This window comes from Rattus rattus, chromosome 9, assembly GCF_011064425.1.
Source record: "Rattus rattus isolate New Zealand chromosome 9, Rrattus_CSIRO_v1, whole genome shotgun sequence".
Taxonomy (NCBI): Eukaryota; Metazoa; Chordata; class Mammalia; order Rodentia; family Muridae; genus Rattus; species Rattus rattus.
Genome location: NC_046162.1, coordinates 64801126 through 64825302, shown reverse-complemented (window position 1 = coordinate 64825302; position 24177 = coordinate 64801126). Strand labels below are relative to the sequence as shown.

The window sequence follows — 24177 nt, the reverse complement described above, 5'->3', positions numbered from 1 at the left end:
AAGCTACAGAGAAAGCCAAGCAAGGCCACCTCTATCTCAGCCTGGCACTGGGTGTAGCAACACTGGAAAGCACCCTGCACTGCTGCTGTAGCACCACCAGGGGGAGCTCCCAAGTCTGCCCAGCCAAGGGTTACTGAAGGTTTCTTAGTCAAATCCGGTTCAATGAACCAGGCCTCGAATGCCCATTATGGTTGACTGCATCATTCTGTCTGCATTCTCAAACACCAAGACCAATATTATCACCCCCTGGGGCTTTAGAGGACCGTGTCTTATCAACGAGGTATTATCAGGACAGACTCCATCTTGAATTCCTAACTGCTGTAGCCAGCAAGGTGCTGCCTCTGCTGAGCCCTCTGCTGACTGGCTCACTACAGCACTGGCATGATAGTAACCTCCAGCAAGCCACAGGACCCCTGAGCCTCCCTCACTCCCTTCCCTGAATGTGGGGGAAGGGCAACACCAGTATCTAGCTCATAGCATGAACACACATAATCCAGATCTAATTGACCTCGGTGCCCGTGTGCTACAGCACCTATGTTCACCACAATATCCACTCCCTGTGAGCTCAAAAATTAATCACATACTGTCTGGCTAGCACCCGCTCTCACCACCGTCTTTATTATTGTCATTCTACTGAAATCTAACAAGCTGAGTACCACGAAGTCTGGGATACAGAAGACATTGGAGTCACATGAGCTCATCCTTGGGTGTCTACGGTTTGCCCAGTTACACATGCCCAGTTACACATACATGCACCAACCTCTGAGGACCTGAGTTTTACAGTTATAGATTGAAACATTCCATCTCCCAGGGAAGCTCCTTAAGCAGGGAGGTAAACAACTCAAAAGGCTTCAGGAAGTCCCTGAAACCAACTAGATTCACCAGGCTCCTCCCTGCCAGAGTAAACAATAAAAACTGAGTCCCTCTGAGACTGATAAATGCTGCAAAGACCCCTCGAGAGACCAGACCAGCTGCAAGCAACAGAAACCAGTAGAGCTGCCTGGAGGAGGTGTAGACCTATTGAGGCACCTAGAAAGGAGCTCCAGGTTCCCAGCTTTGCGAGCTGTCACTCATGCTTGGGTGGGCATTGGTGATGCAGCTGTTTTTGAGTCATTTCTACTCCTGTAAGTAAACTCAATAAAACTCACGGCTCACCAAGTTGGACTCTGATGGTGTCCACACTTTTGTGACTTGTGGGCTCCCTATCTGAGGTGAGCAGATGCATGTGTTGTATCTCCCCAGAGAAAGTTTCGTTACACAACATGACCTAAGAACCCTGAGGACACTGGGTGACATTGGTCAAACATAGCACCTGGGCCCCCAAGCCAGAGGACCCTCTGCAAGGCAAGCCATCCTGCCTCCCAACTCCTGAAACTACAGCATATGCCATCTAGCCCACTCATTGGCTAATTAGTCCAGGCACGTGCTCCCCACGGGGCACAAGCACATTGACTCAGCAGAGCAAACGCTGCACATATTCCACTGTCCAACACCCAGGGCTGTGTTTCTATCTCTGCACCTGGCAACAGGGAGGAATTCCAGTAGACCAGGCCATGTGTCAGGTCGTCAGCAGAGCCCAGAAGTGGATCATGCAACACCGCATGAACTCACAGTGCCACCCAGGGTCACAGGCAGGAGTTTGCCTGGGGGGCTGACATGCTTCTCAAATAGGAACAGAAAAGTCGAAAGATCCTGCGAGTGGGACCCTGGTCAGAGGTCACCCCACCAGGCAGTAGTCCTGGGTATCGAGACTGTGGAAGAGGAATGGATGGAGAAGGAGAGGAATTGGAGGAGATGAATGCAGGGACCAATCGGGTGTCTTTCTCAGTCACCATGTGGTGGCCCTAAGACTGCTCCTTATGGACTAAGCAGGTGATATTAGAACCACTCCCCAAAACCCAGCTCGGGTCTTGGGGGTCAGCATCATGAACTCACCTGCCCTCACTCTCCAGGAATGCAGAGCTGTTCCCCTCCGCCAGGGCCGCACTGATGGGGGAGAGGCAGAAGGGCGAGGAGAAGGCGTCAGAGTCCGAGTCAAAGGAGCTATCCCGGCTCACGCCATCAGCTGACAACTCCAAGGAGCCCTCTTCCTCCACAGCCTCGGGCCGTAGCTCCCGGCCATTCTCCGTCCCATCCTGGGAGCTGACTGTAGACAGGATCCCAGAGTCACTATGCACAGGCTGTGAGGTGGGCAGGGGTCCATCCACCTCTGGGCCCTGGGCCAGCTTTACCCCATCTTCGTCTGTAGGGCTGATGTGCACAGAATCCTGCGTGTTCTGGACCACCACCAGGATGTCCTCGTCTTTGGGAATCAGGGGAGGCCTTGGCTCTGTGGGAGAGGGTTGGTAGGGGGCCCCCAGGCTTGTGGTGCGACGCCTTCGAGGACGCGGTGCCTTGCGCACAGGGGAGCCCTCGGGGGTGATATAGCGTAGGGCCTCCTCATCCTGCCTCTGGATTCGAGAGTTGGGGACCCATGCCAGGATGAGGGTAGCCCCCAGCAGCTCATCTTTCTCCATGTACAGACACAGGTACCCTGTGGGGAGTTGTGGGGCAGGTGGTCAGGGGCTGGCTGGGCAGGTGGCATCCCAGCTACATGCACAGCACCAGGGGGAGAGAGGCAGATGGGAGACCCAATCATGTCAAGAACCAGATCCAAGACGGACAGATGGATAGCACTTGGGCCTCCTCCAGTCAGCAAGGGCTTTCTTGGCTTGTCGTTTTAAACATAGGGTTTGAGGAAGGAACCTCTTTTAAGGCTGTCAGCATCAAGCTCTGGTGAGGGGGGATGCGGTTGGCATCTCCCAACACAGCCCCAGGCTGTTGAGGGGTACCCCGATTCCTGGGCTATGGCACACCATCCCCAGGCTTCCCCGATTTTGTGATTCAAAACCCTTTAAGCAAGAGCCAGCAACATTAACCACATATATCCCTGGGGACTTGAACTCCAGCCAAAATCCCCTTGGCTCACTTCTGTGTCTGGCAGAGGTTGGGAGACTCGGCCAGCTGTTCATAACGTGAGGGGGAGGCTGTTCCCACACCCTGCGGTCACATGGTCTTGGGACGCAGATGAGGACCTAAGATCCATCCTTGACCCTCGTTCCCAGCACCACAAGTAGGGCGCGGGAGCCGCTGCGCTTACAGCTGACGTTTTAGATCCGTGCGTGAGCAGACGCTCCAAGCTCAGAACTCACAGCCTAGAACCCTGCACAGGCGACTCCGAACTCCAGCCTGCTGAGTCAGCTGGGACCTCACCATGGAGAAACCCACATGCACACTCCCGAGCGAGCGAGCGAGCCTCTTTGCTGAGGTCTCATCCTCCCTGTGCTTAAGCCCTTTTTAAATGTCTTTACTGGGCCTCCCAAACAAGCTACTTCTGAGACTCCTTTCTGTATCAAAGCCACCGATCCCAGAGCTCCCTAAGTTGAGCCTCTGAAAGTCTAAGGAAATCCTTCAGCCAGCTGAAGGGAATGTGCGAGGCTGAGCCTCCAGAACGCTGGCAGCCGAGGGAAGCTCCATTCCCAGAGAGAGACCACAAGTGGACCAAGAATGGTCACAGGTGACACAAACGTCCAACACAGAGATCTAGGTTTCCCTTTTGGGTCTCCCTGCCGATCGATGCTCAAAAGCTGGAGTCCAGGGAAGGGCAAACAAAAAGGAAGAACCACCCGGTCCCTCAGGCCTTGAGCCTCCCCGGCCTGGCTTGGCATCCCTAGCCCCTGCCTCACCTGGATGGTGCTCCCCAGGGCCCTGCAGCCCCTCGGGTGCGTGCACGCAGACATTGTTCTTGGAGTAGATGACCTCTCCATCCAGGACGGAGAGGGACCCGCCACTGCCCCCCGTGGTGAGGGTCAGGAGGTCCGAGGCCTTGGAGGAGGCCCGACGAAGGAGGCGGCCCAGAGACATGGCCGAACGCACGTTTCCATCCTCCGCGCACTTGGGCCCAGGCAGGGCTTGTCAGGACCTGCAGGGGCAGGAGAGGAGACCACGGTCAGAGGCATGGATATTGGTCTGCGTCCTGCCCGGGACCGCACCAGCAGTATTACAGTGGCTTTTGGATGCTGCTGGCACGGGGCGCTCGCAGAGCTGTGGGGCCGTGCGGTACAGCCTCCCCAAGCCCAACCTACCACAGGCCTCTGGCGTCTCTCCACGGTTTTGAGTCACTCATCCCCACATCACTTAGGGAGCGGAGCCAGCACCAGGCTTGGCTGCCAACAAGCACTCAGCTGCTTCAAAAACCAAGGGGGTGGGAAGAGGAGAAGGAGAAAGAGGAGAAGGGAGAGGAAGGGGAGGAGGGAGTTAGAAAAAGGAGAAAAGGGAAAAGAGAAAGGGGAGAGTGACCTTTCTCTGGCCCAGAAATTACACAAGCCACGTAAACAAGGCAATACTGTCTAGTAGCCATATTTAAAAAGAGAGAAAGAAACTGTTGAAATTATTTTTTTAAAAAAAAGATTTATTTGTTTATTATATATAAGTACAATGTAGTTGTCTACAGACACACCAGAAGAGGGCATCGGACCCCATTACAGATGGTTGTGAGCCACCGTGTGGTTCCTGGAATTAGAACTCAGGGCCTCTGAGAGAGCAGTCAGTGCTCTTAACCGCTGAGCCATCTCTCCAGCCTGAAATTAAATTTTTTTTAAATTATTTATTTATTTATTTAATGCATATGAGTACACGGTAGCTGTTTTCAGACACACGGGAAGAGGGCGTCGGATCCCATTAGGTCGTGAGCCACCACGCGGTTGCTGGGAACTGAACTCGAGCTAGTGCTCTTACAACGTATCATTAAAAATGAAAAGAAAAAAAAAAAGAGCAGTGAGACATTTTATACTCTTCAGTCTGGTGTGTTGTAGCAGTCCCTGCCTGCCCCCTGGGGTGCCCAGGGCTGCGTGGCCTCCACAGTGGCTGCAGAGGCATGCACGGCCTCCTCTGAGCCCCTCCTCCCCCACATCACTTAGGGAGCTGCATCAGCGCCAGGCTTGGCTGCCAACAGCCCTCATCTGCTTCCGAAAACCAAGAGCATCCTCCGTGGCACTGTTTAGCCACACTGAGGATAATCAAAAGAACGTGCTGGAAGTTCGGAGGGAGATTCCAAAAGCCGGGCGGCGGCTGTGAGAGGCATCCTGCTGCCGTTCCATTTAATAACACAGGCATCCCGTACCACGTGGGAGGAAGAGTGGGACGTGGGAGGCCCTCATCCTCTATGTAGGCAACTCCCGCTTCTCCACCCTAGGATGGCTGGGGGTGCAGACAGCCTCCCTCCCGCAATGTTCTGGAGAGCCCTGCCTGCTTCTGGACAAGCCATGGCAAATCTGTTCCATATTAACCAGGGTCATTTACTCTGGTAAGACAATTCCTATTTTCAAAATGGATTTGCTTTTTGCCTCTTTCATCTAAATTAAACCTGCCGCCTGGTGTCTGGTTTCCATCACACTGGGCAGAGGCAACCCTTGGTCTGTTTTCAACTCTGAAACCCTTTTTTCGTTGCACTAGGTGACGTGACACCTGCCTGAAGTTTCTGCATCTGGAAGACCAAGGTAGGAGAGCTGTGAGTTCAAGGACAGCCTGGGCTGTGTAAGACCTGGTTAGTGGTGGGGGTGGGGCAACTCCAAGGCTCAGCAGGTGAAGGCATTTGCTGACCTAAGCTTGGTCCCTGGGACCCACAGGGCAGAAAGAGAGGACTGATCCCAAAAGTTGACATCTGATTTCCATATGCCCACCATTGTGTATGTGCACACACACACACACACACACACACACACACACACACACACAATGTAATAAAACTTTTCCTAACAATGTCTGGGTGATAAAACATTGCCTAGAACGTAAATTTTTTAGTTTGATCTCTAGCACTAGGGAAAAATAGATTCAAGAAAGTTATGATAGGGGCTGGAGAGATGGCTCAATGGTTAGGAGCACTGCCTGCTCTTCCAGAGGTCCTGAGTTCAATTCCCAGTAACCACATGGTGGCTCACAACCATCTGTAATGGGATCCGATGCCCTCTAGACAGCGACAGTGTACTCATATAAATGAATGAATGAATGTTACGATAGGCTGAGGTGTGGCTCAGTGGGTAGAGCATCTGCCCTGGGCTCCACCCCCAGCGTGACGTAAGCCCTGCATGTCTGCGCATGCGTGCAATCCCAGAGATCGCTGGAAGGTGGAGGCAGAAAGACCTAAGGTCTACATTATGAGTTAAGGCTAGCCTGGGGTATGTAAGACCCTGTCTGCAAAAGAAGAAGAGAATGAGGAAGAGAAGAAAAGAGGGGGGGTGGCGAAGAGGAACAAAGGAAGATGTATGAACATGTCCCCTTGAACAGCATGATGCAAACTACGTTTGCATCTTCAATGTCCGGTCTAAAAATACAGAAATTTAAAGTGTAAAATCCCACCCACTGGAATTATATCTTCCTTTTGGTTACATCACAAGCACACTCCCTGGCCTCGTGGATTGGACTCGTTCCGAGTTCCATATGTTGTGATCCTAACCCCCAGCTCAGAATTCAAGCTATCGGGGGTCACTGGTGTTCAATCCAGGATGGCAGAGGTTCTCAGAAGAAGAAAGGATTTGGAGGCAGATACATCTTCCTTCATAGCTATTGGCTTGGCAGACTGCCACCTCCAGGCCCGGGAGATGAGTCAAGGGTCATTTCCCTCACAGCCTCAGAAGGTACAAACTGGCCAGCACCTTGGCCTTGGGTTTCTAGCTTCCAAAGCTACGAAGGAATAAACGCCTACTGTCCACGGGCTCCTTGTATGTGAACGTCTTAGGGCAGCCAAAGAAGCCAAAATCCGGAAGTGCTAAGCTCTGCCTCTTGCTCCTACATGTGTGCTGCTGGCGATCCCACAATGGCGACCTCACGCAGGACCTCGCACAAGCTCTACGGTTTAGCTGTATCACCAGCTCTTGAGTCCGAGATCCTCCTGACTGGGTTGCTGCATAGTTTTGGTCACCTTCATCCAACCTAGAGTCATCTGGGAAATCCGCCTCAGTCCGCTTGGCCTGTGGGCGTGCCTGTGGGCGTGCCTTCTTGATTGATTGGTATGGGAAGGTCACTGTGGGCGGTGCTATCGCCAGGTATAAGAAAGCAAACTGAGCAAGTCATGGAGCTGGCTAAGAAGCAGCACCACCTTTTGCTGCCCTGACTTGGACAGGCGTGTGGAAGCGGAAATTAACACTTACCTCACCTCACTGTTTTTGGTCTTGCTCTTCGTCCCAGCAAGAGAGAGCGGACTAAGACCCTTGACCCCGTACTGGGCACCACCTTACCCCGTGTTTACCTTGTATCGCCTACTCTGGAGGACGGAAGTCTCCCGTTTCCTTCTAAATGAATGGGAGCCCGTCTCTGTGATTTCTGACTTCTTTCCTTGTTCCCGGAATTCTCCTCAAGCCACAAACCACCACGCAGTTCATCGTTTACCTTGCTTTTTCTTGTATCTTTAATTTTCAAAGAAGCACTGTCGATAAATCAGAGGGCCTGGCCTGAGCGTCTCTACCTAGGAGAGCCTGGGAGCTCACTGTCAGCCGGTTTAGAGTGGCATTTACAGCGTTTTTATTACTGCAAATGTTTTTTTAGGAGTGAACGATAAAAACAGGAAAATCAACGATAAAATCATAATGCTGGGATATTTGGGGCCCTTAGTTGTGGCCCCAGGGACCTACATATTCCACGTTCCCATTGGTGCCCTCCAGAGGCAGGGTGGTGGGGATCCCTGAGGGGGTTGGGGGAGGGGGGCACCAGCCTCCTCTCCCGGCTGTCACCATCATCGTATGAATAATAATATCATAAATGAGATACATAGCAACACACAGCCCATCTCCAATCAGAAACAGCAGGACTGGAGGGGGGCTGCTACCCAGGCCCCAGGTGCTGACTGACATGACATCTGGGCCTTCCGGCCTTCTGGTACCTATCAGTTCTGAAACAGAACACAGCTTGTTCCTGAGGCTGTAGGAGTAAGTCCCCTGCACGCAGCCTCCTCCCATAGGCACAGTCTCTGTGACTTCACCAGAAAGCCCAGGCACACCCTGCTTCTGCTGCTATGGAGGTGAGGGGAAGCTATTTAGAACTCCAGGTCCATTCCAGGGCTCTTCCCTATCCAGTTAGGGCCAGAGCCCCAAAGACAGGACCCAGGGAAGGGGTGAGCTGGGCTGTGAGGAGGGGACGGTGGGGATCGCTCCCTTGCCCTCTCATGAGTGTCTCTTCCCAACTCCCAGCTCACCCCACAGCTTCCTGCTGTGTCGGCTGCCACACCCCGCTACCCTGTGGGTGAGGAGAGCTAATGGGAGGCACACCAGCCCGCAGAGCCCTGTCTGGGTCCTGTCTTCGGGGTCCTGGCTCTGACAGTGATTTTCTGCTCAGAACCCATAAGTCATCCCTATCCCCAGCTGGGGGAAAACTGCTGGCAGGAACCCAAGGATTGACGGCTGAGCAGGGCAGGCAACACTCAGCAGCCTGGGTGGCCAGCCCCACGCAGGGGCCAGGCCGGCGAGAATGGCAGTCCACGGTCAACACTGAGGGTGGGGCATCTCCAACCTCTCTGCATGTGCAGGGAGCGTCGAGGCCTAGCTCTGCGGCACACAGGTCAAGTATACCAGAGGCACACACATGCTGCGTGCCACACGCACCACAACTACAGAGCTGTTATCAGTCCTGAGCCCTCTCCAGCTGCACAAATAATGACACGTCATTACCGTGCTCAGGTTTCCAAGCCCCATCTCCAAACGCCTGCTCCTGGACACTGTCAGCACGAAGACTGGGGGTTGGGACGCTCCAGGAGCCTCCCCGCCTGGCAGCCCAGGGTTCATCTGTCAGGCTGCACTGAGTGATCAGAGCTGGTGTTTCCGGGCGGCTCCCAGCACACTGTGGACTCGGTAGGGTGCTGGGGGAGCTAGACAGCCATGTCTCACGTACAGACCTCCTTACCAAAGCTCTGGCTTTGGGTCTCAGCCCCTATTGCCCCGATCGTGGTAAACCCTGCCTGTCCCATAACCAGGACTTGGCTGGGAATCTATCCTCTATTGTCCCTTGGTGTGTCCCCAAGCCAGGGACCAGACAGAGGCCAGTCTGTGATGTCACAGGCTCCTCTACACAAACAAGGAACAGAGACAGAAAACAGCCTCAGGTCTCGGGTGATCTGGAGACCCTCTGGGAGAACCAAGACCCCACCAATAACGGAATCGTTCCCTTGGACGCCAAGGTCAAGTCACCCTGGGTCCCCACCCTGGTGAAGGGGCACTCATAGGTCTGAGCTTCTACTACTGCAGGGGAGAGTGGCCGACAGGAACTGGGGGGGTCAAGTGCATGCACTCTTCTTCCCACATGCCTTTCCTGTCATTGTAGAGCAGGCCCACTGCAGCCTAAGGCCTAAGGTTCTGTCTGCCACACAGTCCCTCCTCACCCAGTCCACCAGCCTAAAACAGCCTACAGGATCCACCAGCATCCTGTGCCCTGGCCTCTTACACATTTGCCACAGGGAAGTCTGCCAGGTGGCAGCAGGGCAGGAACATGGCAGCAGGCCAGCAGGATTCAGGGTAGGTTATCACGCGGCCTCACACTGTACTTCCAGGATCCTGGTCGGACACTGAGCTCCTCCATGTATCATGTGTCCTTGCTTCCACAAGTACAGGGGTGCTGGAAGATCCCAGAGGGTGTCCCCAACAGGAGCACCAAGTCCCCAAGGGAGATGTGAAGTTAAGGTTGGAGTCTGATGTTGCAAGAGGGCAGTGCCAGGGTCTCCACAGAGCCCTAATGGCCGAAGGGCATAAAAACAGAGAGGAGTATGGGAAGAGAGAGCAAGAGGGGAGGGGGGCAGACAGGATGTACAGGATCCCAGTAAGAAACAGGTGCAAGGAGGGAAGAGCAGATGAGAAACAGGTGGGGAGCAGGTGGGGAGCAGGTGGGGAGCAGGCGGGGAGCAGGTGGGACTCAGGCTTCAACCGGGGGCCAGTGGTCACTGAACACTGAGAGCAAGCCTAACTCCTGAGACCTAAATTTAGAAATTTAAGGTTGTAAAGTCTGTTATCTAATGTACTATTTTCAAAAAAAAAAAAAAAAACTTATGAGCATTGTTGGGGTTTTATACAACTATAAATAGTTCTTTCTGGATGTTCTGATTTAAAAAGAAAAAAAAACTGAAACTGTTCTAAAAAAAGAAGAAGAAGAAGAAGAAGAAGAAGAAGAAGAAGAAGAAGAAGAAGAAGAAGAAGAAGAAGAAGAAGAAGAAGAAGAAAAAAAAACATAGCTTAGGCCTGGGAAATGGATCAATGGGTTAAGGCATTTGTTGCCCAAGCCTGACACCATGAGCTCAGATCCCCAGAACTCATTTAAGAGAACAAGAAACAGAATCTCCCAGAATTCTCGAACCAGACAGCCCTGGGTGTGCAATGCAGCAGAAAAAGGAGATGTTCTGCTTCAGAGGTGGAAGGCAAGACCAACAGTGGAGGTGTCCTCTGACCGACACTCATGTACCACACGCATGTGCCCTCATACAGGAATGTGACACACATGTATCATGCATACATACACACTTTATGCATTCTGCCACGCAGAAGCCTGAACACGGAGGCTTACAGCAGCTTATTCATTCCAGAATTATGGACAGCTGAGTGGACAGACTCAGATCGCTCCAGATAAGGCAACGCCACTCAGCAAAGGAACTCAAAATGCATGAAAGAAGCCTTCTGGGTGTATCTCTGTGGGAAAAGCCAGTCCAAAGAGGCTACACAGTTCCAGCACCAGGCTCAGCACCTCTCATTCCAAAATCAAAGACCCAAAGTTCTCTCCATGTGACAGGACAAGACATGTGGAGATTCCCATAGCCAAGCACTTGCAGTGAGTGACAAGCAGAAGAGAAGAGCATTTGAGGAACTGTAAAGCCATCCTGTGTATTTGAAGTGTGCATACAGCATGTTACACATACAATACTATTACATAAGGTGGAGCAGAACACATGAAGATACCCAACACTGATGCCTAGCAAGACTGCATGTGTGAGAATACATACACACACACACACCACACACACACACACCACACACACACAACAACACACAACATACACACACAACACACACACACACACCACACACAACACACACACAACACACACACAAACACACAAAAACACACACTCAACACACACAAACACACACACACACACAACCCACACACACACACACACACACCCCAAAAACACACACATACACACACACACAACACATACACACACACAACACACACACCACACACACACATGCACACACACACACCACACATACACACACATACACATGTACACACACACACCACACACACACATACATACACACACACAACACACACAACACACACACACACACACACACACACACACACACACACACACACACACACACACACAACACACACACACACACACAACACACACACACACACACACACACACACACACACACACACACAAACACACACACACACACACACACACATACACACACACACACACACACACACACACACAGAGGCTGGAGAGATGACTCAGCGGTTAAGAGCACTGACTGCTCTTCCAGAGGTCCTGAGTTCAATTCCCAGCAACCACATGGTGGCTCACGACCATCTGTAATGGGATCTGATGCCCTCTTCTGGTGTGTCTGAAGACAGCTACAGTGTACTTACATCAAATAATAAATAAATCTTAAAAAGAGAAGGGAGGAAGGAAGAGAGAGAGAGAGAGAGAGAGAGAGAGAGAGAGAGAGAGAGAGAGAGAGAGCGCACAAGCAGGATAAGCCATGGGGAGCAAACCAGTGAGCAGCATTCCTCCATGGCTTCTGCTTAGCCCCTTCTCCAACTTCCTTCAGTGACTTTCTGATATGGAAGCACAAGCCAATCAAACCTCCCCTCCCGCACTTGCTTTTAGTCCTGGTCTTTATCGAGACAACAGAAATCAAACTAAGATACTAGTCTTGTTTGTTTCTTAACGAACAGAGTAGAGACTCCATCCAAGGCAACACTGCCCCACCACCACCCCCGGTGTAGATTAAGTCCCCAGGAAGTTAGTTACTAGAGGTGGGACAAAGCCATCGTTGCCTCAGAGAGGGCATCACTGAGTCTACTGACTGCTCGGAGACCCTGCTGATGTCTTTGCATTAAACACACATGACCCTGGAGCACAGTAATATGGAGACGTTTGTGCCCATGACCTTAAGGACGCCGGTGTCCTCAGAGGGCAGAAGGAACAGTGACCATCAGACATCAGAAAGGCTGCCAGGCAGGTCCCCTTCCACATCTGAGCTCTTTCCACAGTCCAGCAGCTTCAACCAATTACACACGGGGCAGTGAGGGAAGACACAGACAGAGCAGACTTTCAACACCATCACCATGAGGCTCCCTGAAAGACTGAGGGATTAGCACACACTGACTTCTCAACCTATCACAGAGTCAGGGGCAGCAGCATCAAAGAGGACGCAACTCCGAGAGAACTGGTCGTCAGCGAGGGGGGCGCAGAAGTGGCTGGAGAAACTCAAGGCAAAAAGCTTTAATATATATATATATATATATATATATATATATATATATATATATATATATATATATATGTGTGTGTGTATATATATATGTATATATATGTGTGTGTATATATATATATCTTGGTGTATGTGTGGTGTGTGTGTGGTGTGTGTGTACACATGCATGTATGTATGTGGGTGGGCAAGCACACATCACTATACAAGTGTGGAGCTCAGAGAACAACCTCAGGTGTCTTCTCCTTCCTTGCTTGAGACAGGGTCTCTTGTCACAGTCCCCCTTCTCTCTGTAGACCCTGAGATTACAGAGGGCGGCTGTCACACTCAGCTTTCCTGGGGATTCTGGAATCCAAACACTTGCATCACAAGCACTTCAACACTGAGCTATCTCCCCAGCCCCTGATACTGACTGATTGGTTAGTTGTTGGGTTGATATAGACAGGTCCTATTAGGCATGTCCTAGATAGCCTGGAACTTTTTATATAGACCAGGTCGGCCTCAATCTCACAGATTCAAGGGAGATCCTTGACAACCGGGAGAGCCTTGTCTCCTGATTACATCCCTGTGATACATGTCCTTTAAAATGCTTACACCCATGTCAGTCAGCACCACGGATCTTAGACCACACTGGGTGTGCCAGACGGCTCCCTCTGAGCTGAACCACCCCCACCGGTGTTCTAACACCTCCTTCTGCTGATGAAGGGGGCAGCAGTCAGCCTGACAGTTGGCACAAAGAACCAGAGATGGAGGGAAGCCAGAGACAGACTCCAGCCAGCTCGGGCACACAAGTAACCAGCCACCCAGGGCTGATGGCTTTAAAGGGCACGGTATAAAAGAACAAGACTGTTTTCCACGCGTGACTGGGTATGCCCTCAGCCGCACCTTAGGCTGCTCCAGGCCACCAGTGCCAGCTAGGCGGAGCTGTTTGTAAAATGAAACTACTGTGCTATCAGAAGGAAAAGAACAGCATGACCTCCTCCTCGCCTCAGACAGCTCACAAAACCCTCCCTAAGAACCCCACGGAGAAACGTGGGCTCCCTGCTCTGACAGCTCACAGGGGATGTCAGTGGGGATAAAGAAGCTGCTGAGGGCCTCTTCAGAGATAAAAGGTGACTGGGGTGGGGGTGGGGCACCCGCTAGGGACAGATGCAAACTGTAAGGGCGTGAAGGTGGCTTGGTAGATAGGCTTGCTGAAGGTTAGAACTCAGATCCTGGCACTCAGGTTAAAGCAGGTGACCGTGGTGGCCTGCAGGTCATCCAATCACACTGGAAGCTGGGATAGGATTCTGATCTAAACAGCAGGTCGTCTAGCTACAGTAGTCTAATGTGTGAGCTCTGGGTTCAAACAGAGAGACCCTCCCTTAAAAGTGGGGCGCAATCGAGGAAGAGACTGGATGTTTGTCTCTGGTCTTGACATGCCGAACACCCGAACATATACACGCGCACGAGTGCATATGCACACACACGCACGCACACACTCGTGTGCACACACACATGCACACATACAGACATACACTCTCTCACACACACATACACACATACACTCTCTCACACACGCATATACACACGTCACACACACATACACACACATGCATGCACACACACTCACGAACACACATCACACACACACACACACACACACACACACGCAAATATTCGGAGGAGATGGGGAGATGGCTCTGTGGTTAATGCTTGCTTTACAAGTATGAGAATGAGAACCTGGATCCCCAGAACCCACATAAGTGCCAGGTGGGTATGGTGGTCCAATCCCAGCCAGGGAAGGTATAGACAAGGAATTCCCAAAGCAAGCTATCCAGGGAGATTGGCCCTATCAGTGAGCTCTGGGTTCGATTGAGAGTCCCTGCCTCAGTGAAAAAGATGAAAGAGCAAGCAAGTCCAATTCTAAATACACTAATGTGTGTATATGTTCACATGTGTGTGTATGTGTTCACATGTGTGCATATGTTCACATGTGTGTGTATGTGCATGTGTGTGAGAGAATGTGGGGGGGAATCCACGTGCACATACGCAATGTAAGCGCACATTCCCCCCACATGTGCCTACACCCAATACGTGCTACATACACTTATGAAAATGGAAAAAAATCTAAAATAAAACATGGCTGGAGAAATGGTACGGCGGGAAGAGCTCTTGCAGAGGACCCCAGTTCAGTTCCTGGCACCTACATGATGGCTCACAGCCGTCCGTAAACTCCATTTCCAGGGATCTAACACAATCTCCAGGCCTCTGCAGGGTCTAAATGAGAGTGCTGCATATATGTATGTGTGTGGACAGGACACGCATACACAAAAAATTAAAATAGACATCATTTTTTTAATGAGGTAGAAGAGAAGTCCCAAGAGGAGAGAAATGGGAGACAGGAGGGGACCCGTAACAGGTCTGGGAGAAAAACAGGCGACTTCTTACACAGGCCCTGATGAGCCAGGCTCTACGTCAAGTGGAGCCTGCTGTTACGGACTGCCCCACAGGAGCCACTGAAACTTCCTCTTGGAGGCTTTGAGTCTGCCGGCCAGAGCAGCTGGAGTTTGCCGGAGCCCTTGTGGTGGCGCGGCTGGCATTTCCTTTAGCTGAAGTTTGCAAGGAGTGAAGTTAAGACTCATATTGCCCAGAATGTATGGCCAGAGGTTGAGTAACTTACGCCCAAGATTCGCCCAAGATGTGGGGAGGGCGAAGGCCATCAGAAAACCAGTAAAAACACGACAGCCTGCCTCTGTGCCTGAGCATCGACCTATGGCTGCTGCAGCAGGAGCCAGCCATGTTTGGAGTTTACCCAGTCCAGCTGTGAGTCCTGTGCTCTCGGAGTCAGAGGTCCAAACGGGACCCCTGGACTGCACGAGCAAACAGGCAGTGCAAGCAAGTCTTTCTGGAGATCCCGGAGAACCTTCCAGAAACCTTGCATCCTTGGCTACTGATGACCAATGGAGCCTTTGCCACACTGCACAGATCTGACACTGACCTTCCATCCTGTAAGGATCACACTCGGGTGACCCAGGCTCTCCTGTCCAGGTCAGCTACCGTGTGAACTTGACTCCACATGCAACCTGAATCCTGCTGGAAACAGCATAATATCGCACGGTCCCCATGTCAGGACAGGATATGTTTGAGTCCTTTCGTCTGCCAGACTCTAGGACAAGAACCCCACAGAATTCTGACTGGCAGCTCTAGGGAGGTGGGGATCTTCAACAGTCACTGGCTCCCAGGCATCCAACTGTCCTGGACACAGCACGGAGGACTGAAGCCTAGAGCCAGGATCCAATGTCCCCTGAGAGTAGGGGAACTGAGTAAGTCGGAACTTCCTCCGTCCAAAACCTTGGTTTCCTATCTGGGTATAATGGGGCTTCATCGTTTCTCTGGGGAGACAAGAGCAAAGGGGCAGAAGTCTCTTCTGGAAACTTCCTAGGCCGGTCTGTGCCCACCAAGAGAGGAGGGCAACCACAGCTCCCCACCCCGTACACAGAGTGCTGTGCTCAGGCCAACCTGGGTCTGGCGCTGGCTCACATCAGTCTGCAACACATACTCAGGCACCGCACAATTGCCCATGCATGACCTCTGCCCACTGCCTTGAAGTAGGGACAGTTAAGAGAAGAGGCCAAGGGCTGGAGAGATGGCTCGGCGGTTAAGAAAATACTGGCCTCTTGCTCTCTTCCTGAGATTCTGAGTTCAGATCCCAGCAACCACATGGTGACTCACAACCATCTGTCATGAGATCCGATGCCCTCGTCTGGTGTGTCTGAAGACAGCTACAGCGTGCTCATACGTAAAGTAAATTAATGTTTGAGAGAGAGAGAGAGAGAGAGAGAGAGAGAGAGAGAGAGAGAGAGAGAGAGAGAGAAGAGGCCAAGGATGTCTAGGGTACTGTGCGAATAGATGTAGCCTAAACCCGGTTACTCCCCTGGCACTATCAGACTGCTCAGGAGCAGAATGCCTTGAGCTCAGGTCACCTGCCTTGCAGCCAACAAAAACCGGTTCATCGACTTTTCCCTCAAGGCTCCAAAGCCTGGGATAAAAGATGACTTATTAAACACAAGTCAGGCGCACGCAAACAGGGATGAACAGGGATCTGTTCCTCCCTCTGCATCTGTCACTGCTCACCTCAGCTCCCCTTACCTTCCTGTTGACTTTCCCAAGTCCCTCCTGTCCTCACCAACCCTGGGAGAGCCAGCTTTGCAGATCAAAGAGTGAGATCAACCAACCTGTCCCTCTGGGAAGGCCTTTGGTCCCATTACTCAACAACAGAGCCCTTGGAGGACCCGCATGACTTGTCTTCTAGTGCATGTAACTCTGGGTAGGTGCACCAAAGCAGAGGAGAAGTTCACTCCCAGCCCACGCGCCCCCTGTAGGATCCCACAGGGCTCCCTGATCTGAAAACAAGATGGCTGACTTGTGTCTGGGTGGAAGAGCTGAGGTTGAGGCCTCAGCAGGGCTGGGAGGCCTCGGAGGCCCTGGAGCTGCCATCTACCTCTTCCAACTGGTCAGCCATCACTCCGACACAGCCTCTCCCTGCAAAACCCCAAAGCCAGGGCCTCCCTCCAGAAGCCGCCTGCTTTCACGTCCCTGGACCGCAAATATAAACATCCTATTTCTCCCACGGAACAAGGGAAATTGGGCCAGGAAGAGCAGGGAAACTTGGTGATAAGCCAGGTGTTGAGACAGGAGAAATGCAAAGGTAGCCGGGGAGACCACGAGCTAGGCAGGGACTCCATGAGTGGCCCAAACCAGGCTACCCAGGGGTACAGAGACCAGGCTAGCTCCTTCTGACTTTACTTGTAGATGGTGCTCTCCTTGTGCAAAGGAACCACAAAACAAGATTCAGATCAGGGAGAAAACCATATTGATGACACTCCAAAGAGCAGCCAGATTGACCCAGTGTAGAGAAAGTTACTTAGTGACAACACGTGAGTTCAGTATCTTGTCCATCCGTGTCCTGTCTGCCCCAGGCACCTGAGGACCCCGAGTTCTACCCCCAACGCCCATGTAAAAGCTGGCATATGCCTGTGATCCAGTGCTAAGGAGGTGGAGACAGGCAAATCCCCAGGGTTTCTGAAAAACACAGGACGAATGGCTCCCGAGGAAGGACATCTGGCCCCCACATTCCTGCATGTACATGAGAACACACACAGGCACACATGCGAACATATATACATTTGTGTACACGCACATACCCACCCCATACATGCCCCTCCCCCACATACTCCCCACATTCTCTTCCTCTCTCACACACATACACATACACACACACACACACACACACACACACACACACACACACACACACACACACACACACACACACACACACACACACACACACAAACACACACACACACAAACACACACACACACACACACAACCACACACACACACACACACACACATGAACATATACACATTTGAATTCATACACGTACCCACCCACACCCACCTGCGCACTCACATCCCCCCCACACACTCACACACACACACACATACACACAGGCACACATGTGATCATATACACACATTTGAGCATACCCCTACATATATATCCACCCCCCACATAACTCCCACACACATTCTCTCCCTCACACACACGCACATGGGTGCATTCTATGTGTGTGTGTGTATGTGTATGTGTGTATATATTCACACACAGAGAGACAGAAATTAAATGTAAGCTAAGAAAATGTTTTAGGTAGTAATAGCTCGCAGGCTGCAGCCACGGGAGTGTGATAACTTTGCGCAGTTCCTGGACTGTCAGAAAACCTGTTATGCTTGCTTTCTATCCCTCCTCTAAGTACACTCTCCTTAGCAATTCGGAAACATCTATCAACATTTTCGGGTGTCCTTAGTGTTATTGGGGAGGGGGTTGTTTGGTTTGGTTTTTATCTAAAGCCTTCCTCCCCGCCCTGTGGCTCTCACTGCCCGGTGGATCTCCAATGGCGTGGCCTTTTCCTGCCTCTCCTCTGTTCTCCTCTGGGTAGCAGTTGAGATTTTACAGCTTGAATGCCCTGGGGTTTTCCTCTAAAACTCTGATCAAAATGTTCTTGTGTAGCCAAAACATAATTTCGAAAGATTAACCATTAGGTCCGTGGGCGGTGATCTGAAGTGAAAGGAAGATGCTTAGCGTCCTTCCTTGATAGCTCTGGATGCGTCCACTAAGGTTGGCACTCGCAGGCTTGGGCTTCTTCCCTACCCGAGATGTCTCAGCTCCACCAACATCCCACAACTGCAATCAAATGGTGCAGAACATGACAGACCTCAATAAGACCAGCTTCTCCTGCTGCAAACCCTCACTGTTAGCAGCTCCCTTTCCCTGTACCTGTATCCATCTACATAGCTGATTTTACAAGAGCAGAATCCAGCCAAACCCGCCCCCCACAAAAAAACCAAACAAACAAACAAACAAAAAAAACCCAGAAACAAAAGACCAAAACCCTCAGTCATAGAAAGCCAAAACCTTAGAGGAGACTTGTGTTGCCAGGTAATCTGACCAACCCTGCTCCCCAGAACAGCCTGAGGGAGTTCAGTCCCCACCGAGTTACAAAGATTGGAGGGTAGCAGAGTTGTGGTATTGGCCTGTAATCTCAGCTACCCAGAGGGCTGAGGCAGGAAGATCGAAACTTTCAGGCTTGCCATAGCTTCACAGTGAGCCTAAGGATAGACTTCACAAACCCACGGGCTCAGAGGCAGAGCGCTCGCCTAGCAAGAGTGAGGCCATGCCCGCATTCAGTCTATCACAGAAAAAAAACCAAAAAAACAAAAAACAAAAAACAAACAAACAAAAAGAAAAACAAAAACAAAAACTGGTCCAGAAGACTGATTCAGACCAATAAACCATCCACACAAAGAATCAAAAATGAAAACATCTGTGTGGTTGGCAGAGCCCTGACCCACTCACAGAGGCTCTGGTGGGCAGCGGTCTCACAAGGAAAGTGTAATAAAGAAACCGAGTGCTCAGCCCTAAATCTTTACAAGCCCCCACTCTACACCAAGCTCAGGGAGCACCGCAGAGGAGATGGCAGAAACACACCAATGACATCATCCCGGGGATGGGAAGGATTGCCATGAACCGATGACATCCAGACAGGACACGGGTGACCTACCTACAAACTCAGAGCCACAGCCGTGTCCAGCCGTGTAAGACCTGCACAAGAGCAAACCAGTCAGCATTCCAGCGTGGGAGAGCCCAGGCCACACCCCTTACTGATCCCAGGCCACACCCCTTACTGAGGCCTCTGGCAGTTGTCAGCAGCTGGAGAACACTTGCAGGTTTCCCATGATGCAGTGGGTGGTCCCACACATGCACGTGTGTGGGCAGCACTAGAGTCAGGGATCATCAAAAAAGAGAACAAAGAAACTAGAAGGAGAGGTGGGGTACAGGGTGTGTCAGAGGGAAGAGGGGGGGTGGTTATGCCTGCATGGAATTCTCAAATAATAAAAACATTGTAAGAAGGAAAGCAGGGTTTGTTTTTGTTTGTTTGTTGTTTGTTTGTTTTTTTAAAGCAGGATTTTTAACTTGCGAGGTTAAACATGAGAAGTCCGAGTGACAGATTCGATCATCGTGAGGGTGACAGTTTAAAAGTCAACAAGCAAGAATGGAAGCACACACCTGTGATCCCCGCACTTAAGATGCAGAGGCAGGGGGATTATCATGAGTTCTAGACCAACCTAGGCTGCAGAAGAGAGAGGTGGGGGAGAGAGCGAGAGAGCGAGAGAGAGAGAGAAAGCAAGAGAGAGAGAGAGAGAGAGACAGACAGACAGGCAGACAGGCAGACAGACTGACAGACTGACTGACTAAGTCTCAATAAAAAGTTATTTGCTGTATGCCAGGCACTTGGGTGGTGAGATTTTGAAGAATCAAGGAAGCAAACAAGAACCAGTATATACTGTCTATTTTTGGAGACCATACAGGCTTTTGTTTGGTTGGTTTTGGTTTTTGGGGGGTTTTGCTTTTTTTTTGTTTTTTCTTCAGATTTTTGGGGTTTCTGGTTTGGCTTGATTTGAGAAAAAAAAAAGTCTATGTAACCCAGGATGGCCTGAAGCCCACTATAGAGCCCAGGCAGGCCTTAAACTCACAGAAATCTGCCTGCCTCACCTTCTCGAGCACTAGAATTGCGGTCCTGAGCCACCATACCCAGGGTAGATGATTTTGTCACTGCAGCTTGTCACTCAAAATTGGGGCATAGAGAGGCCAGGGCAGTAGTGGAGGAGTTCTGTCAGCCCAAAGGCCATCCTCTCAAAGGGGAAGGCTCCAAAGAAAAGAGTGCTCCTCAGGGAGCACGGTGCTCCCAGCTCCCCTCCTTTAACAAATCCCCGTGAGGAGCAGGCCAGCAAGGTCTGTGCTGGGTCACATGTCATCATGTGATATCATCTTGGAGCAAATGTCATCGAAATAGTTCTGTGGATAAAGTGACTGCCATCCAGCCTGAGGGCCTGGGTTTGATTCCGCTCAAGACTCAGGTGGTAGAAAGACAGAACTGACCCCAAGCTGTCCTCTGAGCCCCACATAGGCACCACCGCGAGGCACACATGGACACACATACACTCACACAATAAATAGCTATAATAAAAACTGTGGTTTTGGAAACTTATAAACCACAGCCTTGGGATTGGAGAGATGGCTCAGTGGTTAAGAGAACTGACTACTCTTCCAAAGGTCCTGAGTTCAAATCGCAACCACAGCCCTTTCGAAAACCCACAGGAGATGACCAGGGGCTGTTAACCGACACCATGATTGCCAGGAGAGTCAACAGTTCTCAAGAAAGAATTTCCCAGCAACACTCTAAACACTCCACCCACCAGGAAAAACAAACAAAACCGTAAGTACTGCTCAGCCAAGAGATCCCTCCCCAACAACCAGCTGAGAACCAACTCGGGTAAATTCCCAACGGGCCACCCCTGTGCCCAAAGTTCTTGCACCATTAAGTACAATATTCGCCATCAAGGTTAATATCAACCTTTCTACCGAGAGCTAAGGCTTGCATAGAGTATCTTTTAAATTCTTTAATCAGTTATTAAGATTTAGAATGGAGCCCCTAGAGTCCGGGTGTTTGCATCCATGCTCTGACCAAGATGCTTGGCGACGGGACATTTCCCCTCTCTTTCCTGATAGAGGAAGTTGACAGGGGCCATGGAACAAACTTTACCGGAGGCAAGAGCCACTTTCCTATATTCCCCTATTTCTGAACGGAACCTGGGACTAGATTGTGGCCAACACGCGACTTTGGAGGAAGAGGCTTTTCGCACCGCGCGTTCTGGCAGGGTTCCATGGGTTATTTTTAGCAATCTTAAATTGCCCTTTTTTCTTTTTTATGCTATTCCATTTTTTTCCCGTTCTTTTGAAGGAAGGGAGGTGAGAGAGAGAGAGAGAGAGAGAGAGAGAGAGAGAGAGAGAGAGAGAGAGAGAGAGAGAGAGAGAGAGAGACACGAGCCGGCGCAGGCTAAAAAGAAGCGAGGACCCTGACATGGGGATCTTAAATATCTCTGACCATTCCCCTTTGTACCCAACGCTAAGACCACGCACGCCCCAGGAGGGCATAACACACCTTGGGGGCTCTGTCAGCTAGTGCGGAAACCCCACAAGTTCTTCGCATGCTCAGACCAGCCAGCAAGACAAAGACCGCAAGTGCCCCGGCCCACAGCTCCAGACAGGCAGGGACCGGGTCTCCTCGAGTGAGCCCACTCCCAGGGCAGAGAGTCTCACTTGAGGATGGAGTCCCCAGGGCGTCCCCAGCGAGATCCGGGTCCCTCCGCATCGCCCCCGCCCTGCGCCCAGTGCCGGTTCCCCGAGCCCCTCCCGGGCCCCCGCACAGCAGGCCCGCGTCCCGTGCGTGCAGATTCCAGCGTGCCCAGGAACCGCCACGTTGTCCCGAGTGGACCCCAAAACCCCCGGCTCGCGGACCTAAACTAACACTGATACCCACCCGGGTCCCGCCGCGAGGGCTGGACACGCGCCGGCTCCAGGAGCCACAGCCGCCGCCGCCGCCGCCACTGCCACCGCCGCCGCTAGCGAGGCGCGGCGGGGAGGGGATGTGGAGAGGCCGGCCCCGCTCCGCCCCCACTCCGCCCCCGCTCCGCCTCGCTCCGCCCCGGGGCCCCCGCGCAGCCCGGAACGCCGCGCCCAGCCTCTAACATCGGGGTCCCGCGCATCCGTCGATCCCTGCTCGGGGCTCTCTGCAAGTCCTACCGCGCGCCGGGTACCCGAGACCCTGCTCTGGATGGGAGCCCTACGCCCTCAGTCCTGGAGGCAGGGCCTCCCTGTGCCCACAAATGCGCTCACCCCCTGCGTTCCTATTTTTCAAATTTGGGGGTACGAAGGAATGATGCCCACCAAAAGGTACTGGGACCCTTTCCTCTGACAACGACCCCTTAGAAAGACCCCATGGTGAGGGTCCTTGTGGAACCCAAAGCTGAATATGGGAGAACCAGAGCTAGGCGCCTTTCCCGGACCCAGCATCCCCACCCAGCCTGCCGCTTTCCGAGTCCCTGAACATCTTTAGGTCGAAGGAGGTGTACATTAGCACTATTGTCCCTCTACCGGACCTAAGTCTGGGCGGGAAAGGCTCGGACACATGGCGACGGACAGACAAAACACACATTTGTGCTTTAAATGTGTTTGCTCAGTGTTTCCGTGAGAACTAGCGGACGCAGCCAGGCCCCGCCTCCTGCGGTCTCTGAGCGCGCGGTCCCGACTTCGCCGGATGTTGATGGCGTCTCCTAGCAACGAGAGATGGCGGAGCCGGAGGACCAGGCTGACGGGTAAGCCCCGCTGGAGGGATAATAAACCCACCAGATGTTATCCGCAGCTTTCTGTACGCAGGTACCCCCACCCGGTGCGCCTTCTCCTTCACTTCTGTGCCTGTTCCCACTCTCTTCCCCACTTTTTGGGCCTTTCCTACCCTACCCAGTCCACTGTCCCCTATATCCCTTATCTCTTCCACCTCCTATCCTTTGGCCTTTCCTTCCCCCCCCCCGCATACCTCCTCCCCCGCCTCACTCTCTACTCCTAGCTCCTGCTTCTCCCGGACTACAGAATTGCATGCCCTGCGGTAACCATGGCAACCACTAGGCTTGGCAAACCGGACTGCAAAGCAGGACGTAGAAAGGACGCTGTCCAGTATTGCAAGAGTAGGAAGAAGGGGGGAAGCACTGGTTCCATTGCTAGGCCCGTGCCTCACCCTAAAAGAATGAACTCCCCTGTCATGGATTTGAGGGGTAGACAGATAGATCCCCAGCACTGAGTGAACTCCAAAACACTGCTGCTGGCTCTGTTTTAGTTTTTGTGCAAAACAAAAGCAAGTTTAAACAACTCTATTCTCTCAGACACTTCTGGGTTGTTTCATATATTTAAAGGTTAAGTCTCTCTGGACGCCCATGGCAACACATCCAGATTATATCACAGGAGAAGGCTAACTGTGAAGCAACAGTTGTAGGATGAGCTCCAACTTGGGGAAGACTTGAAATGCAAAGATTCTGAACAAAGGCAGGTGCACACTAGTGCCTGTCCCAGTGGTGCTGTGGGGAGCAGAGGGGGAAATGGCCTGTGCTTTCATTGTCTGTGAAGCAGACATCTGCAGTAGTTTGATTTTTTAAAAAGCTAGCTTAGTTTATGTCTTAAATAGTACGTGTGGCATATTTGTAGGAGTG

General features: G+C 51.8%; 2 protein-coding genes across 4 annotated transcripts in view; one reads left to right on the top strand and one right to left on the bottom strand.

Moving 5' to 3' along the window:
* Tbc1d16 (TBC1 domain family member 16) overlaps nt 1–22551 on the bottom strand; it is an 82502-nt gene extending 59951 nt beyond the window's left edge. For 2 of the 3 annotated variants that reach the window (XM_032912168.1, XM_032912170.1), the window contains exons 1-3: nt 22455–22551; nt 3726–3961; nt 1936–2533 (exon numbers count right to left, since the gene is read on the bottom strand). In XM_032912168.1, the coding sequence (XP_032768059.1) occupies nt 1936–2533; nt 3726–3903 (776 nt within the window). In that variant the 5' untranslated portion in view covers nt 3904–3961; nt 22455–22551. Of the gene's footprint in view, nt 1–1935; nt 2534–3725; nt 3962–6742; nt 6978–22454 lie in introns of those variants that run through there. The other variant, XM_032912169.1, reaches the window with a different exon arrangement.
* Nucleotides 22552–22664: 113 nt separating this feature from the next.
* Ccdc40 (coiled-coil domain containing 40) overlaps nt 22665–24177 on the top strand; it is a 39703-nt gene continuing 38190 nt past the window's right edge. The window contains exons 1-2 of the mRNA XM_032913971.1: nt 22665–22867; nt 23155–23289. Of these exons, the coding sequence (XP_032769862.1) occupies nt 23261–23289 (29 nt within the window). The 5' untranslated portion in view covers nt 22665–22867; nt 23155–23260. The remainder of the gene's footprint in view (nt 22868–23154; nt 23290–24177) is intronic.